The sequence below is a fragment of the Vombatus ursinus genome, unplaced genomic scaffold (genome assembly GCF_900497805.2).
Source record: "Vombatus ursinus unplaced genomic scaffold, bare-nosed wombat genome assembly UNPS02014812.1, whole genome shotgun sequence".
Lineage (NCBI taxonomy): Eukaryota > Metazoa > Chordata > Mammalia > Diprotodontia > Vombatidae > Vombatus > Vombatus ursinus.
Window position 1 is genome coordinate 26,386,765 of NW_020954590.1, and position 21,869 is coordinate 26,408,633.

Sequence of the window (21,869 nt, forward strand, 5' to 3'; positions counted from 1 at the left end):
ACAAAAAGTTTCTAATTTATTTTATTTTCCTTATTTTAGTACAAGCCTCCTGCCCTTAAAAAGACAAATTCTCCAGGAACAATGCCTTCAGCATCCTCACGTTTACCACAACCAAGTAGTGTTAGCAAGTCTGTTGTAGGTATGAAGTACCATAAATTTCACAGATATTTTCCAAGTATGTTACCAGAATAAGAGATGAAGGTAGGGTGTGGGGGAAAATGCATTCAGAATACCAAACAACCAGCTTTACATAACTTTTGGAATGTGAGTTACTTATGAATATTTAAATGTTTGTACTACCAAATATTTAAAAATGGAGCCACTAGAGACTTTAAATGGCATTTTATAGTCATACTGTCAATTATGGATTATCTCTGTAAGTGAATTATAGATACAGTGAAGCAAAATAAGCAAGACATGTTTTAAAAGTTGCTGAGATTTGAAGAAAAATAATGTATCTGTGATATTAAATAAAATATCATTCAGTAATGGTATTTTTCAGGTTTCCCAACCACAGTTATTTTTGCTTCTTACTAATTGCTATATTTGACCTCTTGGCTCAGCTTAGGGCAAAGACTCAGGTTAAAAGATTTATAGGAAATTGGTACTCAGGAAGCTTGTAAAAATATGAACTTTATTCTTGTGCAGTCCAGCAAACAAGCAAATAAACAAAGCATACACACCCTGGTATGGTAGTACAGACAGATTTTGCCACACACAATCACACAACCAGAGTCACTCACTTGAGAGGAAGGGTGGCGTATATGTTGGCAAAGATCTTGATGGGGAGGTGTAGGGGTTGCACATTCATAATTGAGTGTGAGCAGGGAAGTTTTATACTTTATAGATGAGCTTAGTTGAGAACAGATAATACCAGATGTGGGAGGAAGCATTCCTAGAGGTAGCATTCCTAATCAAAGTCAGATGTGATGAATTCTCTGGGACATTTGGCAATACCAAACTCAAGTGGGAGTTTCTTAATTGGGACTAGAAATTTGTTGAGGATTTGAGTTGGTAATCAGGGACCCCAGGAATAGGTGTTGGTACCACAGCTGCTATATTCAGCCCAGAGTCTTATCCAAACAGAGAGCATGATAGTTTATATGTTTGATACAGGATCAGATTGAGTCAGGACAGTGGAAAGGGACAGTCTGTCTGTTACATGTTTATGGTCATTAGGACTACTTAGCCTCAGTGACTCCATTTTAGAGCCCTATCATAATACTTTTTTAGCTCTTACTACTGTTGTTATCAATGTCACCTTTTGTCCAGAACAACAAAAACAACAAAATCCCAAATGTTTCCTGGTCTTTTGATCATGATACCACCTGTAAAGGTCTACTGTACCTTAGAGCGTAACTTTTGGTTACCTTGAAAGACTTTTTTAACTGTCTCATGTAGTCATATGATAATGCTTAATTATGTTTTATACTATTAGGTATATGTGAGCACTTCTTTCTTTTTAATTGAATAAAGAAATCAGCAAAAATTGTCATGAGATTGTGGAATGACTATTTTCTTGATTTCTGAGAATTTCTTGCAGTTTTTAATTTTCTCTATAATTTTCAGTTGTGCTTTATTCTTGCCTCAGAAATTATGACAATAGTCTTTAAAGAGATGCAAAATAGTCTCTCATACAGTGCTAGTAAAGACTAATATTTGTTCTTTTTTTTTGAAAGCTGCACCTTCAAGTAAAGGGTCTTCTGTCAGTAGCTCTTTGGGAAGCAAAGTTCAAAACTTATCTCCGTCTCATAAAGGGATAGCAGCTCCACATGCAGGGTAAGTTTATGTTTGGATTAATTCAGTTCATTGCTGCTGCATTCAAATTGTTTTGTTTAAAATTTTGAGGTTAGATAGGATTTTAGTTTATAAGAGTCCTTGTTGGTATTGGGTTTTAGATAAAATGGTGTGAATTTAAAACATTTTTTTTTCTTTCATTGTACTTTATTTTAGAAAAGTGAAGTTAACATCATGGAAAGTTCAGCCATAACTGTAGCTTAGGAAAGCTAATAGTTTTTTTGTTTGTTTGTTTGTTTTTACTATAAAAGGGTTTAGAACACTTTTAAATATGATCTGTTTTTGTGGCCTTTTTCACAGCTGAAAAATTAAGAGGTTGTTATATGGTGCTTTTACAAATGATGATGATGATGATGATGATGATGATGCTCTTTAAGGTTTGCAAAGCCATTTACATACATTATCACATTTGAGTCTGACATTGGTTAAATTGATCAACATGAACATGTCAGCTAAATTTCTAAATTTTCTGAAAGTATAAGTGACAGAAAGGAGGATTACCTTTTATACCCTACTTCAAGGCACTTGTGGAGTAGATAGATCCAGAGAGGTACCTTTTCTTCAAATGTAGAGCATTACAATCTCCTGTGCAGATGTAGGAAGTCAGCAAGTTACTGGTGTTGTGTGGACTATGTCTGACCTTCCCTACCTTTGATTTTGTTGCATGTAATTAGACATTGGCATGTATTTTCTCATTAAGTAAATTAATGCAGGTTTAGGTATAGATGAAATAGTGCTTTTCACACTATATTTCAGCTCCATTATAGATTTAATAAGCTTTTGTTAGGGAAGTTAGATAGCATAGTGAATAGAGAGTTGGGCCTGGAGTCAGAAAGACCTGAGTTCAAATCTAGCCTCAGACACTTACTTGCTGTGTAACCTTGGGCAAGTCACTTAATTTCTGTTGGCCTCACTTTGCTCAGCTATAAAATGAGGATAACAGTAGTACTTATCTCCCAAGGTGGTTGTAAGGATCAATGTGATACTGTTTGTAAAGTGCTTAGCACAATGCCTGACGTATATTAGGTGCTATATAAATGTTAACTATTATTATTATTGTTAATTAAGGCTTGTCTGGGAAGCATGCCACCATCTATAACATTATTGGTGGTGGGGGAGGGAATACATTCAGAATACCAAACAACCAGCTTTAAGCAACTTTTGGAGCATGAGTTATATATGCATATTTATGAATATTTAATTATTTGTACTACCAAATACTTAAAAAATGGAGCTGCTATAGATTTTAAATGGCATTTTATAGGCATACTGTCAATTATTGATTATCTGTACGTGTAAATTATACATATAGTGAGGTGAATGGAGTAAGATTCTCTGTTGCCTTCCTCTGTAAGTTGGGTGTGGGCCACGGCTATATACCAAGAATCAGAATTCCTTACTGATTTGGGTTCCCAGGTTGTCAACTCCTGTTAGGAAAAGGACTACAAATCCGGTCTAAATAGTTTTCATACCAGAGCCATTGCCACAATTAACTGTAGGAAACTATATTAACTATAGTTAATTATAGTAAATTTGGATATCTAGTTATTATATTTATAACTTTCTATTTATGGAGGTAAGTTACTAAAATCTAATATTATCTGGATAGCTACTGAACTAATTTTTCAGAAGAAGTAGAAGACAGTGGCATATAAATATTTAAAGCCTGGTATATATATAGAGTTTATTTTCAGGGCCAAACCTACTGTAACTAATTTGATGTCTTTGGAGGAATCCTGGAATACTTGCTACTGACAAACTCATCTTTACACTTTGAGGGTGTGGATTAGCTATAGATAGGTGTGTAGCATTGGTGTTTGAAGAATATGTGAAATGCAGTACAGTGAGAAACCCAGTGGAAAATATTTTCCTGATTCCAGAAAGTGATTATCTTTAATTCTAGGGGATTGTTAAAGTAGGTTGAAATGTAGAGCTCTGAAATAAATTGAACTTAATCATCGTTTTTAAGCAGAGAAATATTGCCAACATTTGAATTGTGTAATGTGGTTTGCATAACTGTATCCTAAACATCATGTTTCTTTTTTAAACAAAATAAAAGATGTATCACTTAGTTTCTGCAACTGTAAGAAAGTCAAATATCAAAGATTAACTTCTAGTCATTTATTGTGGAAAATTGTCATTTAATTAAATTACTTATGGTAAATTGTCATTTAATTTAGTTACTTATTCAACAAAAGGCTGGCATAAAACACTGCTTAAGAAAAGTAATTTTCTAAAAATTCTCATTTATTTTTAGTATGATAAAAGAAAAACAAACAAGTTTTTGTCAACTTTATTTATATTTTCTATAAATAGAAATACACATCATTACCCAGCTTCTGTATATATGAGCCATGAATACAAACTTTTGTGGACCACTTTGGCTTCTTTAGTTAACCTGAAATCTGAATCTCGAAGACCTTGGTGCTTAGCCATTTACCTGGAAGGTCAGGAATGGAATTCTGTGTCCAGGGACTAACTTTTGGGCTTGAAAACTGCTGAGTTAGGGCCTAAGCAGCTGGTGAGCTGAGACCCAGAAGTGGAGATGACGTATACAAATCTATAAGGATTCAGAGAACCGGAGTGAATATAGCTACACTAACTGCAGAGGGAAAGGAAAGGAAATATTTATATAGTACTTTACAGTTATTTTCTTATTTGATTCTTACAATAACCTTGCAAGATAGGTGCTATTTACCATCACTGTTTTATAGTTGAGAAAACAGACAGAAGTGACTAGCCCAGGGTCTTACAGCTAGTACATGTTTGAAGTCCGATTTGAATTTGGGTAGTCCTGATTCCAGGCCTAGCATTCTGTCCACTGTATCACCAGCTGGGCCACAAAAGCAAGAAATACTTTTCATGGTGAAACAGATTGCACCTTTCACTTCTTGGCTCACCTCTCCTCAGTGTCATGTACCTAAATCCTTTGATTGTGTATAAATCTAAAAAATATTTTTCAAGGTCTTTAGTAAACTAGATTGAGTGAATTGTTTTATTGTTTTCACAGGGAGCTAATTTCTCTGATATCCGTGAATTGATTAAAGGCACTAAGAATTCCTATTAGTAGTATTTCACCTTTTTGTGAAAAGATTTTCTTGAATATCTTCCTTATATCTATTATATATTCCTTATATTTGTCAATCTGTAAAAAAAAAAAAAATCACTAGCCCTTCTTAGATGTACTCCTAGGATCAGAGTGATTTCTTCTGATTTCAGTATCTGTAATCTTGAATAATAAAAGGACAGTAGATGTGTTGTTGTGGTCTGCTATAAAGCATATTTCTGTTAAGTGAATCCAGTTTTCTTCTTGAATATTATTTGTAACCATTTTTAAAAATCTTTAGTCTTATACTAGCTACAAAATGCTAGTATAACCATCTGTATAGTAGCTTCATAGAATAATAATCAAGTAGCATTTTAGATAAGTTCTCAACATTTGTTGACGTGCAGAGTGAGGTATTTAATACTGTGCTAGTTTTTGGTTCTGTGGAAGCACAAAGGACCCTATGTATAGATTTTTTTCTTATGAAATAAAATAAATTCTAAAATTAGGGTTTATCATTTTATCTTTCAGTGATGTGGAAAATCGATTTTGTGCATTACCAATTTTGAGCAATTAAACTTCTCTATGTCAGACTTTAAAAAACCTCAGTGACTTAACTGACTAGGAAACCTAACGTCCAGTGTACAGTAAAGATACTTTCCACTGAGACTGACTTGTAGATAAGTGGAAGCTGCTAAAGTGATATTTCTACAGCTTTGCTTGTTTAACTCTGCTGATCAGGAGGTGCCAATGACTACCTCTTGCCTTTAGAATAAATCAAAATTCTTTTATTTGGCATTTAAGTCTTTCATAGTTTGCGTTCAGCCTACCTTTTCAGGTTTATTACCCATTACTCTTCTTAATCAAGTCTTTGTTCCACCCAAACTGTATACTTTGCTGTTTCTTGTAAACAATGTTCCATCTCTTGTTTCCCTCCTTGTACGTGGTATTTCCCGTGCCTGGAATGCACTCCTGCCTTCCTTTTGCCACTTAGGATCCCTAAAGCCCTTCAAAGTTTAGTTCAAATGTCACCTTTTACCCAAGATCTATTCTGACCACTACTGACTTCCCCCCACTGTTAGTTTATCACTGAAATTACTTTGTATATATTTTATATGTACATACATATGCATGTATTATTTTCCCCAATAAGATGTAAGCTCCTTGGTGGAATGAAATTTTTATTCTTTCATCTCTGGCACCTAGCACAGTGCCTGTTATATAGAGAACACTTAATAAATGGTTGTTGATTAATCACAGAATCGCACAATTTGAGAGAAGGGACCTCAGTAGCTTTTTAGTCCAATCCCTACACCAAAGGAATCACCTTTATAACATACCTTTCAAGAGACCATCCAGCTTCTGATCAAGGACTACCAAGGAGAGCAAGGGCACCACTTCTCAAGGCAACCTACTCCACTTTTTGGACAGCTCTAATTGTTAAGTTTTTCCTGATATCAAGCCTAAATTTGTCTCTGCGCCTTCCACATTATTCTTAGTTATGCTCTTTGGTCCCCTTAGGGCCCCTCCTCCTTGTGATAGTCCTTCAGATACTATCACATCAAGTCAACAAGCACCTGTTGTTTATTATGTGCCAGGCACTGTACTAAGCACTGAGGATACCAAGAAAGGCAAAACAAAGTCCCTGCTCTTAAGGAGCTTACACTATAATGGGGGAAATCAACATGTAAACAGTTAAGTGCCTTCAAAATATATACATAGTAGATGGAAGGCATTCTGAGAGGGGAAAGCATTTGAAGCTGTGGGTAATCAGGAAAGGCCTCCTGGAGTAGAGGGGATTTGAACTGAATTTTGAAGGAAGTCAGGGCCAAGAGGCCCAAATCAGGGTATAGAATATTCTGGGACGTGGAGAATAATTTCTGCAGAAGTACAGAGATAAGAGAGGGGATATATTTTTGGAGGAGTTCTAGTAGTCAGTGTTATTGGTATATAGAGTTCAATGGAGCAGAATAAAATGTGAGGAGGCTAGAAAGGAAGAGGCCAGGTAATGAAGAGTTTTGAATGACGAATAAAGGAATTTGTACTTCTTCCTGGAGGTAAAGAGCCACTGGAGCTTATTGAGTAGGAGAGGTAGGGGAAGGTTCAGACCTACATTTTAGAAAAAAGCATTGAGGTAGCTAAGTGGAGAATGGATCAATGGATTGAAAGACAATTTTGGTAATCCAGGTAAGAGGTGATGAGGGCCTGACCTGGGGTAGTGGATCTGGGAGAGAAGGGAGGAGATACACACACACACACACACACACACACACACACACACACACACACACACAAGTTGTGAAGGTAGAAGTGACAAGATTTGGCAATGGATTAGATATATATTGTGAGTGAGAATAAGAAGTCAAGTATGACATTAGGGTTGCAAATCTAGGTGGTACCCTCAACAATAATAGTGAAGTTCAGAAGAGGGAAAGTTTTGGGAGGAAAGATAATTGAGTTCTATTTTGGACATACTGAGTTTGAGATGACTATGGACTCTTTTTGAAATGTCAAAAATGCAAATAAGCAATGCAGGACAAAAACTGAAAGACGAGGAGGACTGGAAATACTGATCTGGGAATTATTTTCATGAGAGCTGATGAGATTACCAAAAGAGATAATATAGATCTCTAGCAGTCTAGGGAAGCCTGTGGACTCCTCAGAATAATTTTTTTAAATGCACAAAATAAAATACATAGGATTACCAAGGAAATCAATTAGATTTAAATAGTTATTACAATTTTTTTTAAAAGAAAGTACAGTGACCCCAGGAAAAGAAAAGAAGGCCAAGGATAGAGTCTTGGGAATGTCTACAGTTGGTGGGCATGACATGGATGAAGAACCAGAAAAAGGAGAATGAGAAGGAGTAGCCAAAGACATAGGAGAACCAGGAGAACAGTCTCAGGAAAACCTGAGAGGAGAGAATATCTAGGAGGAGTAGATAATCAGCAGTATCAACTGCTGGAGAGAGACCATGAAGAGATCTCCATTAGAGGATTCTTCTTGTGTTGATGTTGAACTAATAACAATTGTTCTTTGAATCTAGTCATCTAACCAGCAGCTAGCTGTTGAGGTGGCTAGAATGCTGGGCCTGGAATCATAGCTGACTTCAGACACTTAGTAGGGATGGCTCTGCAGGTTACCTTATCTTTGTCCGTCTGTTTCTTCAACTGTAAAAAGGAAGTAATAATAGCAACTCTTTCCTAGGGTTGTTGTGAGGATTAAATAACATGATATTTGCAAAGTTCTTGGCACAATGCCTATCATATAGGTGCTCAATAAATGTTTGTTTCCTTCCTGTAATTATCTAACTTATATCTCTCCTTCTGCTCTATAAGAATAGTATGAGGAAGTCAAAGCTCTGCTGAAATCTAAGTAAACTATACCTCCAGGATTCCTTTCATTTTCTGGTTTTAGTAATCCTTTCAAAAAGGGAAATAAGGTTAAATCTGGCATGACCTGCCCTTTTTTTTTTTAATTAAATTTTTTTTCAAAGAACAAAAATTGATTTTCTCTTTCAGTCTTTTCCCACCTTCCCCCTCCCACTAGGGAAAAAGAAAAACAAAACTTTTTAAATAAATATATGCATAGTCAAACAAAACAAATCCCCATACTGGCCATGTCTAAAAAATATATGCCTCATTCTGCACCCTGAGCCATCACCTCTCTGACAGGAAGTGAGTAGCATCAATTCTCTGGGAACATGATTGTTCATTACATTGATCTGAGTTCTTAAGGCTTTCAAAATTGTTTTTACACTGTTAATATTATTATTATTTTTTATAAGTGAATTCTTTTTTTTTTTACTAATTTATTTTGATTTATCAACAATCACTTCCATATGCTTTTGAGTTTAAAATTTTTCTCCCCCTCCGTCCCTACCACCTCCCCAAGATGGTGCGCAAACTGATACAGGCTATATATATACATTCCTATTAAACATATTTTCACATTAGTGATGTTGTAAGAATTAGAACCAATAGGAGGAACCATCAGAAAGAAGAAACAAAACTCAACAGAAGAAAAAAAAAGCAAATAATATGCTTCAATCTGCATTCAAACTCCATAAGTTTTTCTTTGGATGTGGATAGCATTTGCCATCACGGGCCTTTGGAGATGTCTTAGATCTTTGTATTGCTGGGAAGGGTTAAGTTTATCAATATTAGTCATTGCACAACGTGGCTGTTATTGTGTACAACCTTCTCCTGGTTCTGCTTATTTCACTCAGCATCAGACCATGCAAGTCTTTCTAGGTTTTTCTGAAGTCAGCCTGTTCATCATTTCTTATAGCACAATAGCATTCCATTACATTCATATACCACAATTTGTTCAGCCATTCCCCAATTGATGGGCATCCTCTCAATTTCCAGTTCTTTGCCATCACAAAAAGAGCTGCTATAAATATTTTTGTACATGTGGGTCCTTTTTCCATTTGTGTGATCTCTTTGGGATATAGCCCTAGAAGTGCTATTGCTGGGTCAAAGGGTATGCACATTTTGATAGCCCTTTGGGCGTAGTTCCAAATTGCTCTCCAAAATGGTTGGATCATTTCCCAACTCCACCAACAATGTATTAGAGTTCTAGTTTTCCCATATCTTCTCCAATATTTATCATTTTCTTGTTTTGTCATCTCAGTCAATCGATAGGTGTGATGTGGTACCAGTGTTAATATTATTGTATAAATGTTTTGCAAGACCTGCTTTTGATGAAGCAGCATTGGCATTTGGTAATCACTGCTTCCTTTTTCTTGATGTTCGCCAACCAGTTCTTTAATGATCTATTCTAGAATTTTTCCAGGAATTGGAATCAAGCTCACTGGTCTATAGTTTGCATGTTCTCTCATTTTTCTTTCCCCAAATCTTCAGAATAGCATTTGAATTTCACCAATCTTGTGATATCTCTCCTATTTTCCGTGATTTTTCACTGACAAGAGTCTCAGTAGTCACATTTGCCATTTTTTTAGGATCCCAAAGATATTCATTTGGCCCAATTGACTCAAATTTATTGAGGGTAACTGTGTGTTCTCTTACTCCTTACTTTGGTATCAGCTCCCATTTTTCTTCTGTTATTTCCGGTGTAAAGATCATTCTCCTTTGCAGAGAAAATGAATTAAAAATAGTAATAGTAATAATTGGCATTTGTAATAGGACTTTTATGGTTTACAAGGTTCTTTGCATATGCAGTCTCATTTGATCCTCGCAAAAATCCTGGGAGGCAGGTGCTATTATTATCTCCATTTTACTAATGAAGAAACTGAGTCACAGAGAAAAAGTCTTGGCCTCCTTTGTCAGTTATCTCATTTACCTGTTTTTCCTTTGAGCCTTTTGAAATTTGCTTTCCCAAAATTTAGGATACAAGTTAGACTTTGCTTAGATTCCCTCTCCCTTATCACAAACCATAGGATGAAGTTGTTTCTTCTGCTGAGTATCCAGTTATTTTTTCCCTGGCAACTACTTCTTCCCTATTAATAAGAATTAGGTAAAGAATAGAAATGTACTTTGTTGGTCTTCTACTTCTTGAATAATAAAATTTACATTAAGGCAGTTGAGTATTTATTAGCTGCTTTGTTTTTGGCAGAAAGGTCCAGCAAATATCTTGATAATTAAAATACTCTAGCATTACTGTGTCATGCCTCTGTTCCAGGGTTATGATACTATTTTCCAAACTTTTTATCTGTCTGCTTTTTCTGGCCAGGTGGTCCATAGTTTCCTCTAGAGGCAAAATCATTTCTGTTTTTCTCTCTCTTGACCATCACTCCTACTATATTGTGTTGTAAAAATGATGAAGGGGGATAGTTTCAGAAAAACCTGGGAAGACTTGTATGAACTGATGCATATTGAAGTGAATAGAATTGGGAGAACAAGTTATACAATAAAAATTTATATAGCAATATTGTAAAGATAGTGAACTTCAAAAAACTTAGTAACTGTGATCAATGCAATGACCAACTACTCATATTCTTTCCGTCAATCTTTCCTATTCAGCTTCTTGGATTTCTTCATACTTCCTAAATTAATTTTTCTCCTCTGCATCCCTTGCCTTCAGTCAGCAGAAGTAAGGAGAAACACACCTGTGTCCCCATTTGTCTTCAATTTATTGCTCAAGACTTCTTTAATCATTAATAATACTTTTTAGGTTCCTTCTGGAAGTATCATTTTTGCCCCCTGTGAATCACTATAAGTTGGTAACTGTTGTCCATTTTTTTATGTCTTGAGAGGTTCTCTATTATATCTTGGGATACATGACCCATGAAGGCAAAATAGCTCCCATTATTGTTATTAGGTTAGCAAAATTGCTGCTTCACATACGCCTGAGGAGGAAACCACCAAACTATACTACCATTCTCTACTTCCTTTGCCCCATACTAGAAGATCTCTTAACCCAATAGGTGACTCTACCATGTTATTCTTGCAAGGACCCGAAGCTTCTGCCTCTTTAGAGAATCCAACTCTACCCTCTTCAGGTAGAGCCTCAAATCTGATTTTAAGCCCTAATTGTCCTTTTCCTTCTCTTTCTCCTCTGTGTAACACTTCCATTCCTCTGTGTAACACTTGATAAAGGTTACCTCATCCTTCATTACCCTCAGGTCCCTTTATTATCCATTGAAGCCAAACTTCTGTTTCCTTTTAGGAACTTTTAATTCTTACTATCAGCTTGGAGTGTGGAGAGGCATTCTTTAAGTTTCTTTACTTCCTCCAGGAGTGAGATTAGCTTGCTTTTGGAACAGAACAATCTGCAGGCTATGGTGGAAATAGAAATATGCTTTCGGCAAGTCTCTAGATTAATTGATTGAAGAGCTGTAAGAAAAAGTTTCTGATTTTATCCAGAATATGCATATTCCAGCCAACCTCCTATGGAAACACAAAAAAGATGCCATGGAATTTCACAAGATGTTTAGATATTATGAAGGGCAAATTGCTTAGCCTACCACCAAAGTGACCCTATTTTGCTGAGTACTGTATAAACTATTTTTCTTGCCTGAAATCTCATTGTTTGACTTTAATTTATATCAGATCATGAGCCATATGTTTTTCTGTGATTAGATTGAGGTTCCTTTTAAATGATAGAAAACTATGAAAACCATTGGTATAGACATGCCGTTAATAAATTACTATCAGCTTAAAATATTGGCCCTTAAATCGGGCAATTTCATATTTTCAATAATACCATTAAAGTTTATAATAAAAGTAGTTATACAATTAGAGGTTGTTTAATTTTCAATCAAAAATAACTTTTCAAATATGAATTCATTAACATTCATAGTTATCCTTATGATGTAAATGATTGATTTTCATATTTTTGCTACCCAAAAAGGGGATGTTAATTAATCATCTATATATAATCAAAAGTATTATCCAAGACCCCATGGATCTTATTGTAGTCACAGTATTTCTATAATTTCCTTACCTGCTTGCCTAAGTCACTGATGCTTCAGGGAATAAAAGAAAACAATAGAGTTGAAAATATGAATGGGCAAGATTGTATATTCTCTTTTAGCAGAAATTTTTTATCCCTTCATAAATACTAGAGGTTAAAGAAACTTTTAAAGCTATTTTTTGGGATCCTGACTGTCATCCACTGTGTTAACTTATCTCAGCTTTGTATGATCTTTAAAGTTGATGTTTATGCCATCTATGGCATTAAAGTCATTAATGTAAATGTTTAAATAGTATAGCACAAGTCTCACAGATTCCACTAGAGACTTCCTAAATTGACTTTGAGTCATTAATTTACTCTTTAAGTCTGACCATTCAGTCATTTCCAAATCTGTCTGATTGTGTTGAGTATAATCTGGTTACTTAAATTCATTAAGGTAACTAGGCACTCTGTTACTATGTCCTTATTGACCTTCCTTATCAACTCCTTTGCCATTTGTTTCCTAAGGTTATTCTCTTAAATAGCAATAACAAAAGCAGACTAAGAATTGTGCAGTTTCCTTTTCTCTCTGTTACCAGCTGCCATCATCCCATTCTGGCCCAGCTAGTAGGCCCGTTCCTTCTTTGATTCTCTTTTGCAGAAAAAAGCAAGGAAAGAAACACAGGCAAAAAACAAACAAACAATAAAACCAAAACCACCAAAAACTAAATTGCTTTTTGTAGTCTTGGCTTTCCCTACCACCCTTAGTTCATAATGAGTACCTAATGGTTTTTTTTATAGGAAGGATTGTGTTGTACTCTTCTGTTCATCTTCTGTTATTGCTTTTGATTCTGTCTTCTGTGCATATTTTTAAAAAAAATTCCTTATTATGAACTTTATTATCATTAAATGTGGACAGTATACTATAATCAATACAATAAAATCAATAAACATTTCAAAGAATAAAAAAGAGGGTCATATGTGATATCATGAACTTTTCTTACATATTTTTAAGTATTAAAGTGTATTTAAATGTTACACAGAAGTAATAAAAAGTTTCTCCTAAAAGTCTTTTTGTTTTCTGTGTATTTTAAGTGTTTTGTTGATTTTTCTTCATACCACTTCAATTTTTCCTTCTCATTGGAAGTGTATTTCTCTTGTGTTTTCAGAATTTTATTCTTGGAAATTTCCTGTCTTATCTGAGCTGAATTCTCTTATATAGTTTTAGTCCGTGGAATCATACCTATCCTTCTTCTGAACCCTTTGATATTTGATTGTCCAAAGTCTGGACAGCACATTAGATTATCCACAGCTTTCCTCTGTCATATACTCTAGGAGAGAATGATTACTTTCCCACAATATGCTCATAATTTCTACCCCAGTAACCATTTTATTCTTGTTGGAATCAGATCCCCAACCAACTTTGGTATGATTAGTGTTAACATGAATTTTTAAAAATAAATTTTTACTGATGTCTTTTGTTTTAACATCAACCAAAATTTTCCCTTGCTTCCTTCCCACAGAGCCATCTCTTATAACAAATTCTTTTGAAGAAGAGAAAGGAAATAGCAAAACTAGTCAGTATATTGAAAAAAATCTGAAGATATATGTAGTGTTTCACACCTGATGATTCTTTATCTCTTCCAAGGAATAGAGGGAGGTGTCTTCTCGTATCTCTTTTTTGGGGCCAAGCTTGTTCTTTGTCATTTCACAATATCCATTTTAAATTATTTTGTTGTTCTTTACATTTACATTGATATAGTCATGTATATTGTTTTCTTGGATCTATTTATTTCACTTTGTATCAGTTCATGTAAGTCCACGCTTATATTTTATGTTTTATTGATGCATTTTGTTTTTACATTTTTATGATTATACCTACTTTGTGAAGCTTGTATCAGAGTAGAGCACTTAAGTAAAACTAATAACGTGACCTCATCTGAAAAGTGCAACATTTCACATCTATAGCACCCCTACCTCTATTTTTTTAATTGAACAAATCTATTTTCTCTCCACCCTAAAAAAAAGAAAAGAAAAATAAATTTCTTGTAACAGATATGCCTAGTAAAGCAAAAAATTCCTTCAGTGGCTGTATGCCAAATATGTGTGTGTCATTTACTTTCTTAAATCTGTCATTTCTCTGTAGTGGATAGCATGTTTTATCATCAATATCATTCTTAGAGCTTTCAGAATTGTTTTTACAGTATTACTATTATTGTATAAATTGTTCTATTGCTTCTGCTCACTTAATTCTTTATCAGTTTATAAAAATCCTCAAAATTTTTCATTACTATAATATTGATGTTGTAGAATAAATAGTTCTTTTGGTTCTATTTTGCTTTGTATCAATTGATATAGTCTTTGCATATCTTTTTGAAATTACCTATTTCCTCATTTCTTATAGCATAATAGTACTACTCCATTGCATTTATATACTATGCCTTATTCAACCATTCCTCAATTGATGGGTATCTCCTTAGTTTCCAGTTTGTTTTGCCACAATACAGAGCTGCTATAAATATTTTTGTACATAAAGGACGTTTTTTTCTTTCTTTGGTCTCTTTTGGGTATTGACCTAGCAGTGGTATAGTTCCATCAGAGTATTACAGTTTAGTAAATGTTTGCATATAATCCCAAATTGCTTTCCAGAATGATGTACTAATTCACATTTCCACCAACAATTCATTAGTATGCTTATCTTTCTATAATCCCTTTAACATTGACTTTCCTTCTTTTGTCATCTCTGCCTGTTTTGCTGGTTGTGAGCTGAAGCTTCAGGTTTATTTTGATTTGCATTTCTCTTGTTAGTGATTTGGAGCATTCTTTCATTTGATTGTTAATTGTTTGCATTTTAAAAATAATTATTTGTTCATATCCTTTGATCACTTATCTATTGAAATGGCTTTTAATTTTATATGTGTGTGTATATATATATATATAAATATAATTTTTTTTTTTTTTTTGCTCATCTGTATATCTTGAGTACCTAACCCTCATCCAGGATATTTGCTGTGAAGATTTTGTCTCCCCATTTGACTGCTTCCCTTCTTATCCTAGATGAACCTTAGGAATTGTAAAGATTTTTTAGAATTGTGTCAAACATTCCCTTACTGATTTATTTCTAAACAATGTTTTTGTTACATATGCCATTTATTATTAGATTTTATTAATTCACTTATTAAATACATAAGGTATTTTGGTTTTTGTCAATGTGTTCTGTGTTCTCATTCCTCAACCAATGAGCATTGCAGTTCCTTCGTGCTGAAGACTATTGCTGTGGATTAAAAAAAAATTTCCATTATCTTATGATCAACTTTTTGGTAAGGTGCCTTTCCAGTCTAGTCCTCAGGCAAAAGTTATATAGTCTAATTCTAGAGTGAATGAAAAGTCTGTAGCTTGGCAGGACTTTATCAAAACTTGCATTCTGCTGCAATAGAATTGAAAACCTAGCCATTTCCATACCTTGACAAGGCATTGGAGGTCTTTGCTGGAGATTTATTCAAATGAGGAAGATAACTTTTTTGTGTTGTCATGCCACTAACGTATCCTTGTTGTACAAGTAAAACTAATTCTGAATTGTTTGTGTTTAGATTTAAGCAAAGAATGAAGAAATAATCTTGGAATTAATTTTGTAATACATATATTAAGTATTTATATAATGTTACTATGTGAAATCTTTATTAGAGTCCTATTCTTATGCCTTAGTGCGGTATTAGAAGTGACTAAAGCAGAGTGAAATGTTGGTTGTAGGTACCAACAAACTAGAAAAGGCTTTGAGTAAAGGCCCAGTGATATATTTCATGTCTGTTTTCTGATAATCATCCTAAGTTTGAAGAGAACTCATCACCAGGATGTACTCAAAATGACAAGATCTTTGTCCACAGCAGCTCTTGAAACCCACCTTCTAAGCCCTGAAAAGGAGGTGAAATAAGTTGGTGGAGGAATTACTCAAACTGAAGTACAAAAAATGCTACTTGAGAATTAGTCTAGATTAAAGAAAAAAAATTCTGCCACCTAGACTTTCTATATGCATCTCATAATTGTTTTTGTTTCTGTCTATACTTAGTAAGAAAATTAAACTATTCTTTTCTTAAAGACAAGCTTAAAGGATTTGGGGAAGTAAAAGTATCCAGTTAGCAGCCACTTACCCAAGAGTGAAACAGTCTTTCCCTTGTGAAAGTGGCTACCTTCTGCTTAGTAGCTAGGCTTTAATGTCTGAGACCAGAGGTGATTTTATTGGGAAGCAAGTAGTCTTGAGACTAAGTGATAGACCTACTATGCACAGGGCAAATTAACATCAAACATGCTGAACCAGGGATTGACATTCATCTGATGGCACCTTAAGATAGAGAAAATGGTTCTTGCTATCCACATTTAGGGAAAAAATATTGTGAAAATTCATAGAAATGTTTTAATTTTTGTAACATTTTTCTGATGAGAAAAATGTTTTATTTCTTATTTCCCAAATCCCCAGATTTTTCACTTGCATATTTTGATAATTGGACTCCAGGGGCAGTTATATTTTGATCAAGCATAATTTTTCAAATTGGAACTTTAAAATATAATATGAATTTCTCCTTTCTTTGCTTCCCATCCCCACAACCACTAGAGAGGTATTTAATAAAAAATAAATCCTTTTAATAAGGATTCAAATTGGCCAAGACTTGATAAATTCATCTTATGAATATCTAAAGATAATCCCTATATCTTTATTATTAAACTTTAAAAATTTAAAGTAGCATTTATAATTTGATTGAGACTTTTCCTTTAAAGGTAAACTAAATTCTGTTTTTCTTTGAAATGGAAAGGATAATGGTAGTTGTTGTTACATGTAATTAAAATGCTTCTGCTGAAAAGGGATGAAAATTATTCTTAAAAATGGTGCAGTTTTTTCTATTATCCTCTAGGTGGAGACCCTTCATGCTTTTTGCAAAAATTTCATGTTATGTGCAAATAAGACTTTAGATTTGTTTTTTGTTTTGTTTTTTCAGATGCTTGAAAATTTTCCTCAAAAATGTGCATTTAAAGAAATTCATTCTTAGTCTGTTGATGAATAGAGTTAAATATTCTTTTTCTCTATCGCCTGATTTTTCTCTTCACAAACTCACCTTTCTAATAAGAGACTTCGCATAAGTCTATCATACTTAAGATAAATTATATGGAATGGAGTCATTTACATCCTTATTAATTAATTTCTTAGTAGTAAAGTAGTCAAGTTGTAGATCCTCAATGATGAAGTTTTTGTCTTTGCATGCATTTATCAGAAAATGCAAAGAAGTCATTTAAGAAGGTGATGAATATGGATGGTAAAAAAAAAAGTACTTAGAAAACAGAAGGGAAAATGTTAGATGAGAAATTTAACAGTTCATTAGTCCCAGGTTCCCACTTCACCAATTTGCTTTATATCTTAAGGCAGTTGTTTTCCATACTAGTTTTTCTGCTTCCTGTCCTGTTCTCTCCCTCTTCCCTCATTGGTTGCTTTATTCTGTTACATTTTAACATATATTGTTTGAAGTGATTGTGAAGTAGTTTTTGACATGCTTTAAGATAACATTTATTGTGGCCTCATGCCAGTTTTCTGCATTTCTGCAGAATAATTTCTGCCACAATAAATGTTATCTTAAAGCATGTGGGAAATTTGTATAGAATTCCTGGATCCAGTAGTGGCTCTTGAGTAAATTCTGTCAGTGTCTATTATCTATACATAATTGCCTAAATTTATTCCCTGGAAGCCTCTTAGTGTGCTTAGGACAGTGGGAATAAAAAGAAAGAAAGAACTCTGATGAGGAAGATTAATGTCTAATTTTGTATAAAATTTTTGAATTATTTAAAATAGTAAACATTAGCAATCTCCTTATGGGTACCCCTTTGTATATTTTAGTAGTAAGATGGACAAATTAGGCCCACCACTTCGAACTGGAAGAGATGTGCAAAGGTTGTATGAAAGCGATACAAAATCAGACAGTGCCATCAAAAGAAATAAGTTATTACCCATTAACAAGTAAGTATTTGTGACTCAGTTTGGTTAATCTCTTTCAGATATTTTCTTAAAGGATTGAAATATAGGCTACCCTATAACTTTCTAAATATAGAAAGCATACTTATTTTAAGAAATTATATTTGCTGCTAGATTAAAATTTTAAAATAGAAACCTAAGTCCTTTTTAAAAGTTTCTGTTGAGTTTTTTCATTATCCTAAGTAAAGGTCTTTCAGTTAATACCTTTTAATCTGGTAATTTAAAAATGTTACAGTATTAAAGTATTTTCTTTTAGTTTTGATTTTAAAACCATTTGTAAAAATTTATAAAAATGAACTTTTTTTTTCTCCAAATCTTTGATAAAGTCAATGTGAAAGTAGAGCAAAGAAGGTACGTCCATACCAGTTCTGCCCTATTGATGTTAGGAAAAACTTGTTATCTCTGGAAGAATTGAAGATAGGACCCAAATTGAAACTCTTTCGGATAAGATTTCAGGATCATAATTTATTGTTTAAACATTCTCAGTATATCCTAAACAAGTATATTCATCTTACACATAAAAATAGTAATACTGTCACATTTATATTGTGATACAAAGTTTACAAAGTACTCCTCACAACAGCCCTATTGAGAGAGCATGTGTGAAGCAATTTGGATACCTTAAAGAACTATATAAATGTAAGGACTATGATGATATGGTGGAAAGAGCTTTATTTGGAGTTGAATGGCTTTTTGTCTGGATCCCAGCCTGCTCACTCCTTGCATAACTCTAGGCAAGTTTATCTCTGGCCTTCAGTTTCCTCATCTGTAAGATGTGAGGGTTAGTAAGGTCCTTTCCAGCTTTGTCATCCTACCTAGAATTTGACCCTTAATATTTCTGGGTCTTTCCAACAATCTTGTAACAACTCTTTTTGTGTTGTCTACCACAATTAGAATGTTAGCTCTTTGAGAGCAGGGCTTGCTAATTTTTTTTTTCCTATTGTATCCTCAGTGTTTTTGGTACAGCGCATATCACATAGAAAGTTCTCAATAAATGCTTTTTCATTCATTCATTTAAACCTAAAGGTGCAGATACTATCTCCATTTTTCAAGTGAGGAAGTTGAGGCTTTAAATCATCAAACCCGAGTCTCTGTGATTTGGTCACATAGCTAGTATTTTTAGAAATGGGACTTGGACCCAGATCTCCTGTGTGACCTTCTCCAAAGTGAAGCAGCTAATTAATTGCACAGAGCTAGGACTACAACCTATTTTTTTTTTTAATTCTTAATATAAGACATCATGCAGACACCTACTTTTAAAGGTATAATTGTTCATTTAACCAGAGACACAATAAATAGTAAAATTTGAAAAGTTGTCTTGAACTTTACAGTTCATCTTTAAAAAAAATAACGACTAGTGATAAGATGGTGAAGAAAGTAGGCTATGTACATTATGCCATTTCTCTTATAATTACCTCTTCTAGTTATTACTTAAGTAGCTGATATCAAGAACTGGTAGATGTTATTGAGGTAGTAGAATGTTAGCCTCATCAGTGAGCTTGTCTTCAATTATTTTTTGAGTTTTTCTAAAGCATATTTTAGATGCAGAAATAGTGACTGACATTGATTAGGGAGAAAAATGTGTATCCAACTGCCATCTTGGGGTCAAGAAATTTCATGTACTAAATGAGAAAAAATTCCTCTATATTTCCTTGGAATTCAAAAAAATTTTTACCTCACTCTGAAGAGGTACAACATTTTTATATGCATTTCATTTTAATATTGAACCTCTGGAACATTTAAATATTCTTAATGATTGAACTATAGTAATTGGTCACTTGTTCAAGGCCTATAAAGATGATGTAAGTAAGTAAAGAGACTAAGTTTTTAAAATTCCTGACAAAACTTCTGGAGAGGCTGTGCTTCCATTGTCATAGAACATGTCTTTTTGTGCTCATTTTCTGTTAGAAGTATCTTGTATAATTTAGAAGAATAATTTCTAAATAAGGCACTGCAGTAATTCTGCAGTAGATTTCAAGATGTGCTGAATAGAAATGAAGTGGAGGAACTTTAATCTCATGGATGAACTCTTTGCCTTTGTATCTTATTTGGGTGCTGTGGATGTTTTTTAGGGGTGCCATGTGTTAGTGACAATTTGAAGTAGATATTGCCCTAACCTCTAGATGCAGTGGTGGGTATCTTCATTTCTCTTGTTGGGCTTTAGAAATGACAGTTTAAAAGGGATATTTCCCAAAGTAGTCTGACATGAGTCATTGATATGGCAATTTAAAGCTTTTAGGGTAGGTTTTCCCTCTTCCATCTCTCCTATATAATTAGTTTGTGAAAGAACCATTAATCTAACTGAATATTTTGACATTAATGATTATCTTAGCCATCCTGACCATTTAAATATGTATTTGTTTATATAGGTTAGACTTATGCATCAACCTACTAGGTAAAACTAGTAACCTGGAACTACCACAGGTCGGGCACAAATGCGTGGCTACCTAAATGAAACAATGGATAGAATGGCATTCACCAAATTCCCTTAATAACTGTACTTGTAAGCATGAGATTTAATAAACTAAATACTAGTTTTTAATGTCTTAACTGGTTTCCATTTTCTTTATTCACGGTGTAGTGACTAGTGATAATAAAATGAGTTATATTATTATTTTTTTCTTCAGACTCATATTTCATGGGGAACTCCAAGTTCATAGGGAAATTCCCTTTACAAATGCAGATCAGTAACTTGTCTGCTTTTAAATCTTAGAGTTGTCTGGGACACTGAGAAAGTAAGTTGATGTGCTCATACTCACATAGTATGTCAGGTAGTATGGTGAAGTGGAAAGAACATTGATTTAGGAATCAGTGTACCTGCCCCTGAAACTACCTGTGTGACCTTGGGCAAGTTACTTAATCTCCTTGGGCCTTAGTTTTTCATCAAAAATGAGAGGTGTTCAACTTGATGACTGCTGAGGTCCTTTGCAGTTCTAGATCTATGATATTATATGTCTCAGAGGTATGACTTGGACCCAGGTCTTCTTGACTCAAAGACCAGTCCTTCACCTCTCTTACATTACAATATGTAAGTAAATTATTTAGCAAATTACTTTACAAATATAAGTCAAGGCAAGGCAACAGGAATTTATGAACAAGCATTTATTAAGCAGTTACTACATGCCAGGCATTGTACTAAGTGGTGGGAATAGAAATACAAGCAAAAAGAAAGACAGTCCATACTCTCAAGGAGCTTATATTCTGTTGGGAGGCAACAACACATAAAAGGAAGCTGAAAGCCAGTGGTGGGAGTAGGAGAGGGAAGGGTAAAGATGGAGAGAGAGGTAACAGCCCAGCCCATGGTGAGGAAAGAAGTCTAAAGAGTCAGGTGTCATCCTTGAAGAAGAAGGAAGGAGGGAACAATCCAGGCCCTTCCTTAAAAGGGAACTTTTGGGAGGAACTGACCAATCAGAGGAAGGGGCCATGGTGGGGCAGAGGGATCTTCCGTGGTGAGAGCTGGTGGGGAATGGTGTCTAAATGTTAGTTTATACAATAAAGTAAAATAATTTTATGTATGTGAGATAGGTCATAACTCTTATTTTCACATTTATGGCTAAAAAGTGTTTTACATGTAGAGAGGTAGTGCAAATAGTGTCTCTGTTCTGCAGCTGAGGAAGCTTAGACCCAGAGTGGTTCAGTAAGCTGCTGAAGATA

At 34.2% G+C, this 21,869-nt stretch overlaps 1 protein-coding gene across 3 annotated transcripts in view; it reads left to right on the plus strand.

Moving 5' to 3' along the window:
• The window catches only part of LOC114054065 (zinc finger C2HC domain-containing protein 1A-like), a 54,570-nt gene that overhangs the window by 24,710 nt on the left and 7,991 nt on the right, over nt 1–21,869 (plus strand). For 2 of the 3 annotated variants that reach the window (XM_027877142.1, XM_027877143.1), the window contains exons 6-8: nt 40–139; nt 1,680–1,779; nt 18,081–18,200. In XM_027877142.1, the coding sequence (XP_027732943.1) occupies nt 40–139; nt 1,680–1,779; nt 18,081–18,200 (320 nt within the window). The remainder of the gene's footprint in view (nt 1–39; nt 140–1,679; nt 1,780–18,080; nt 18,201–21,869) is intronic. The other variant, XM_027877144.1, reaches the window with a different exon arrangement.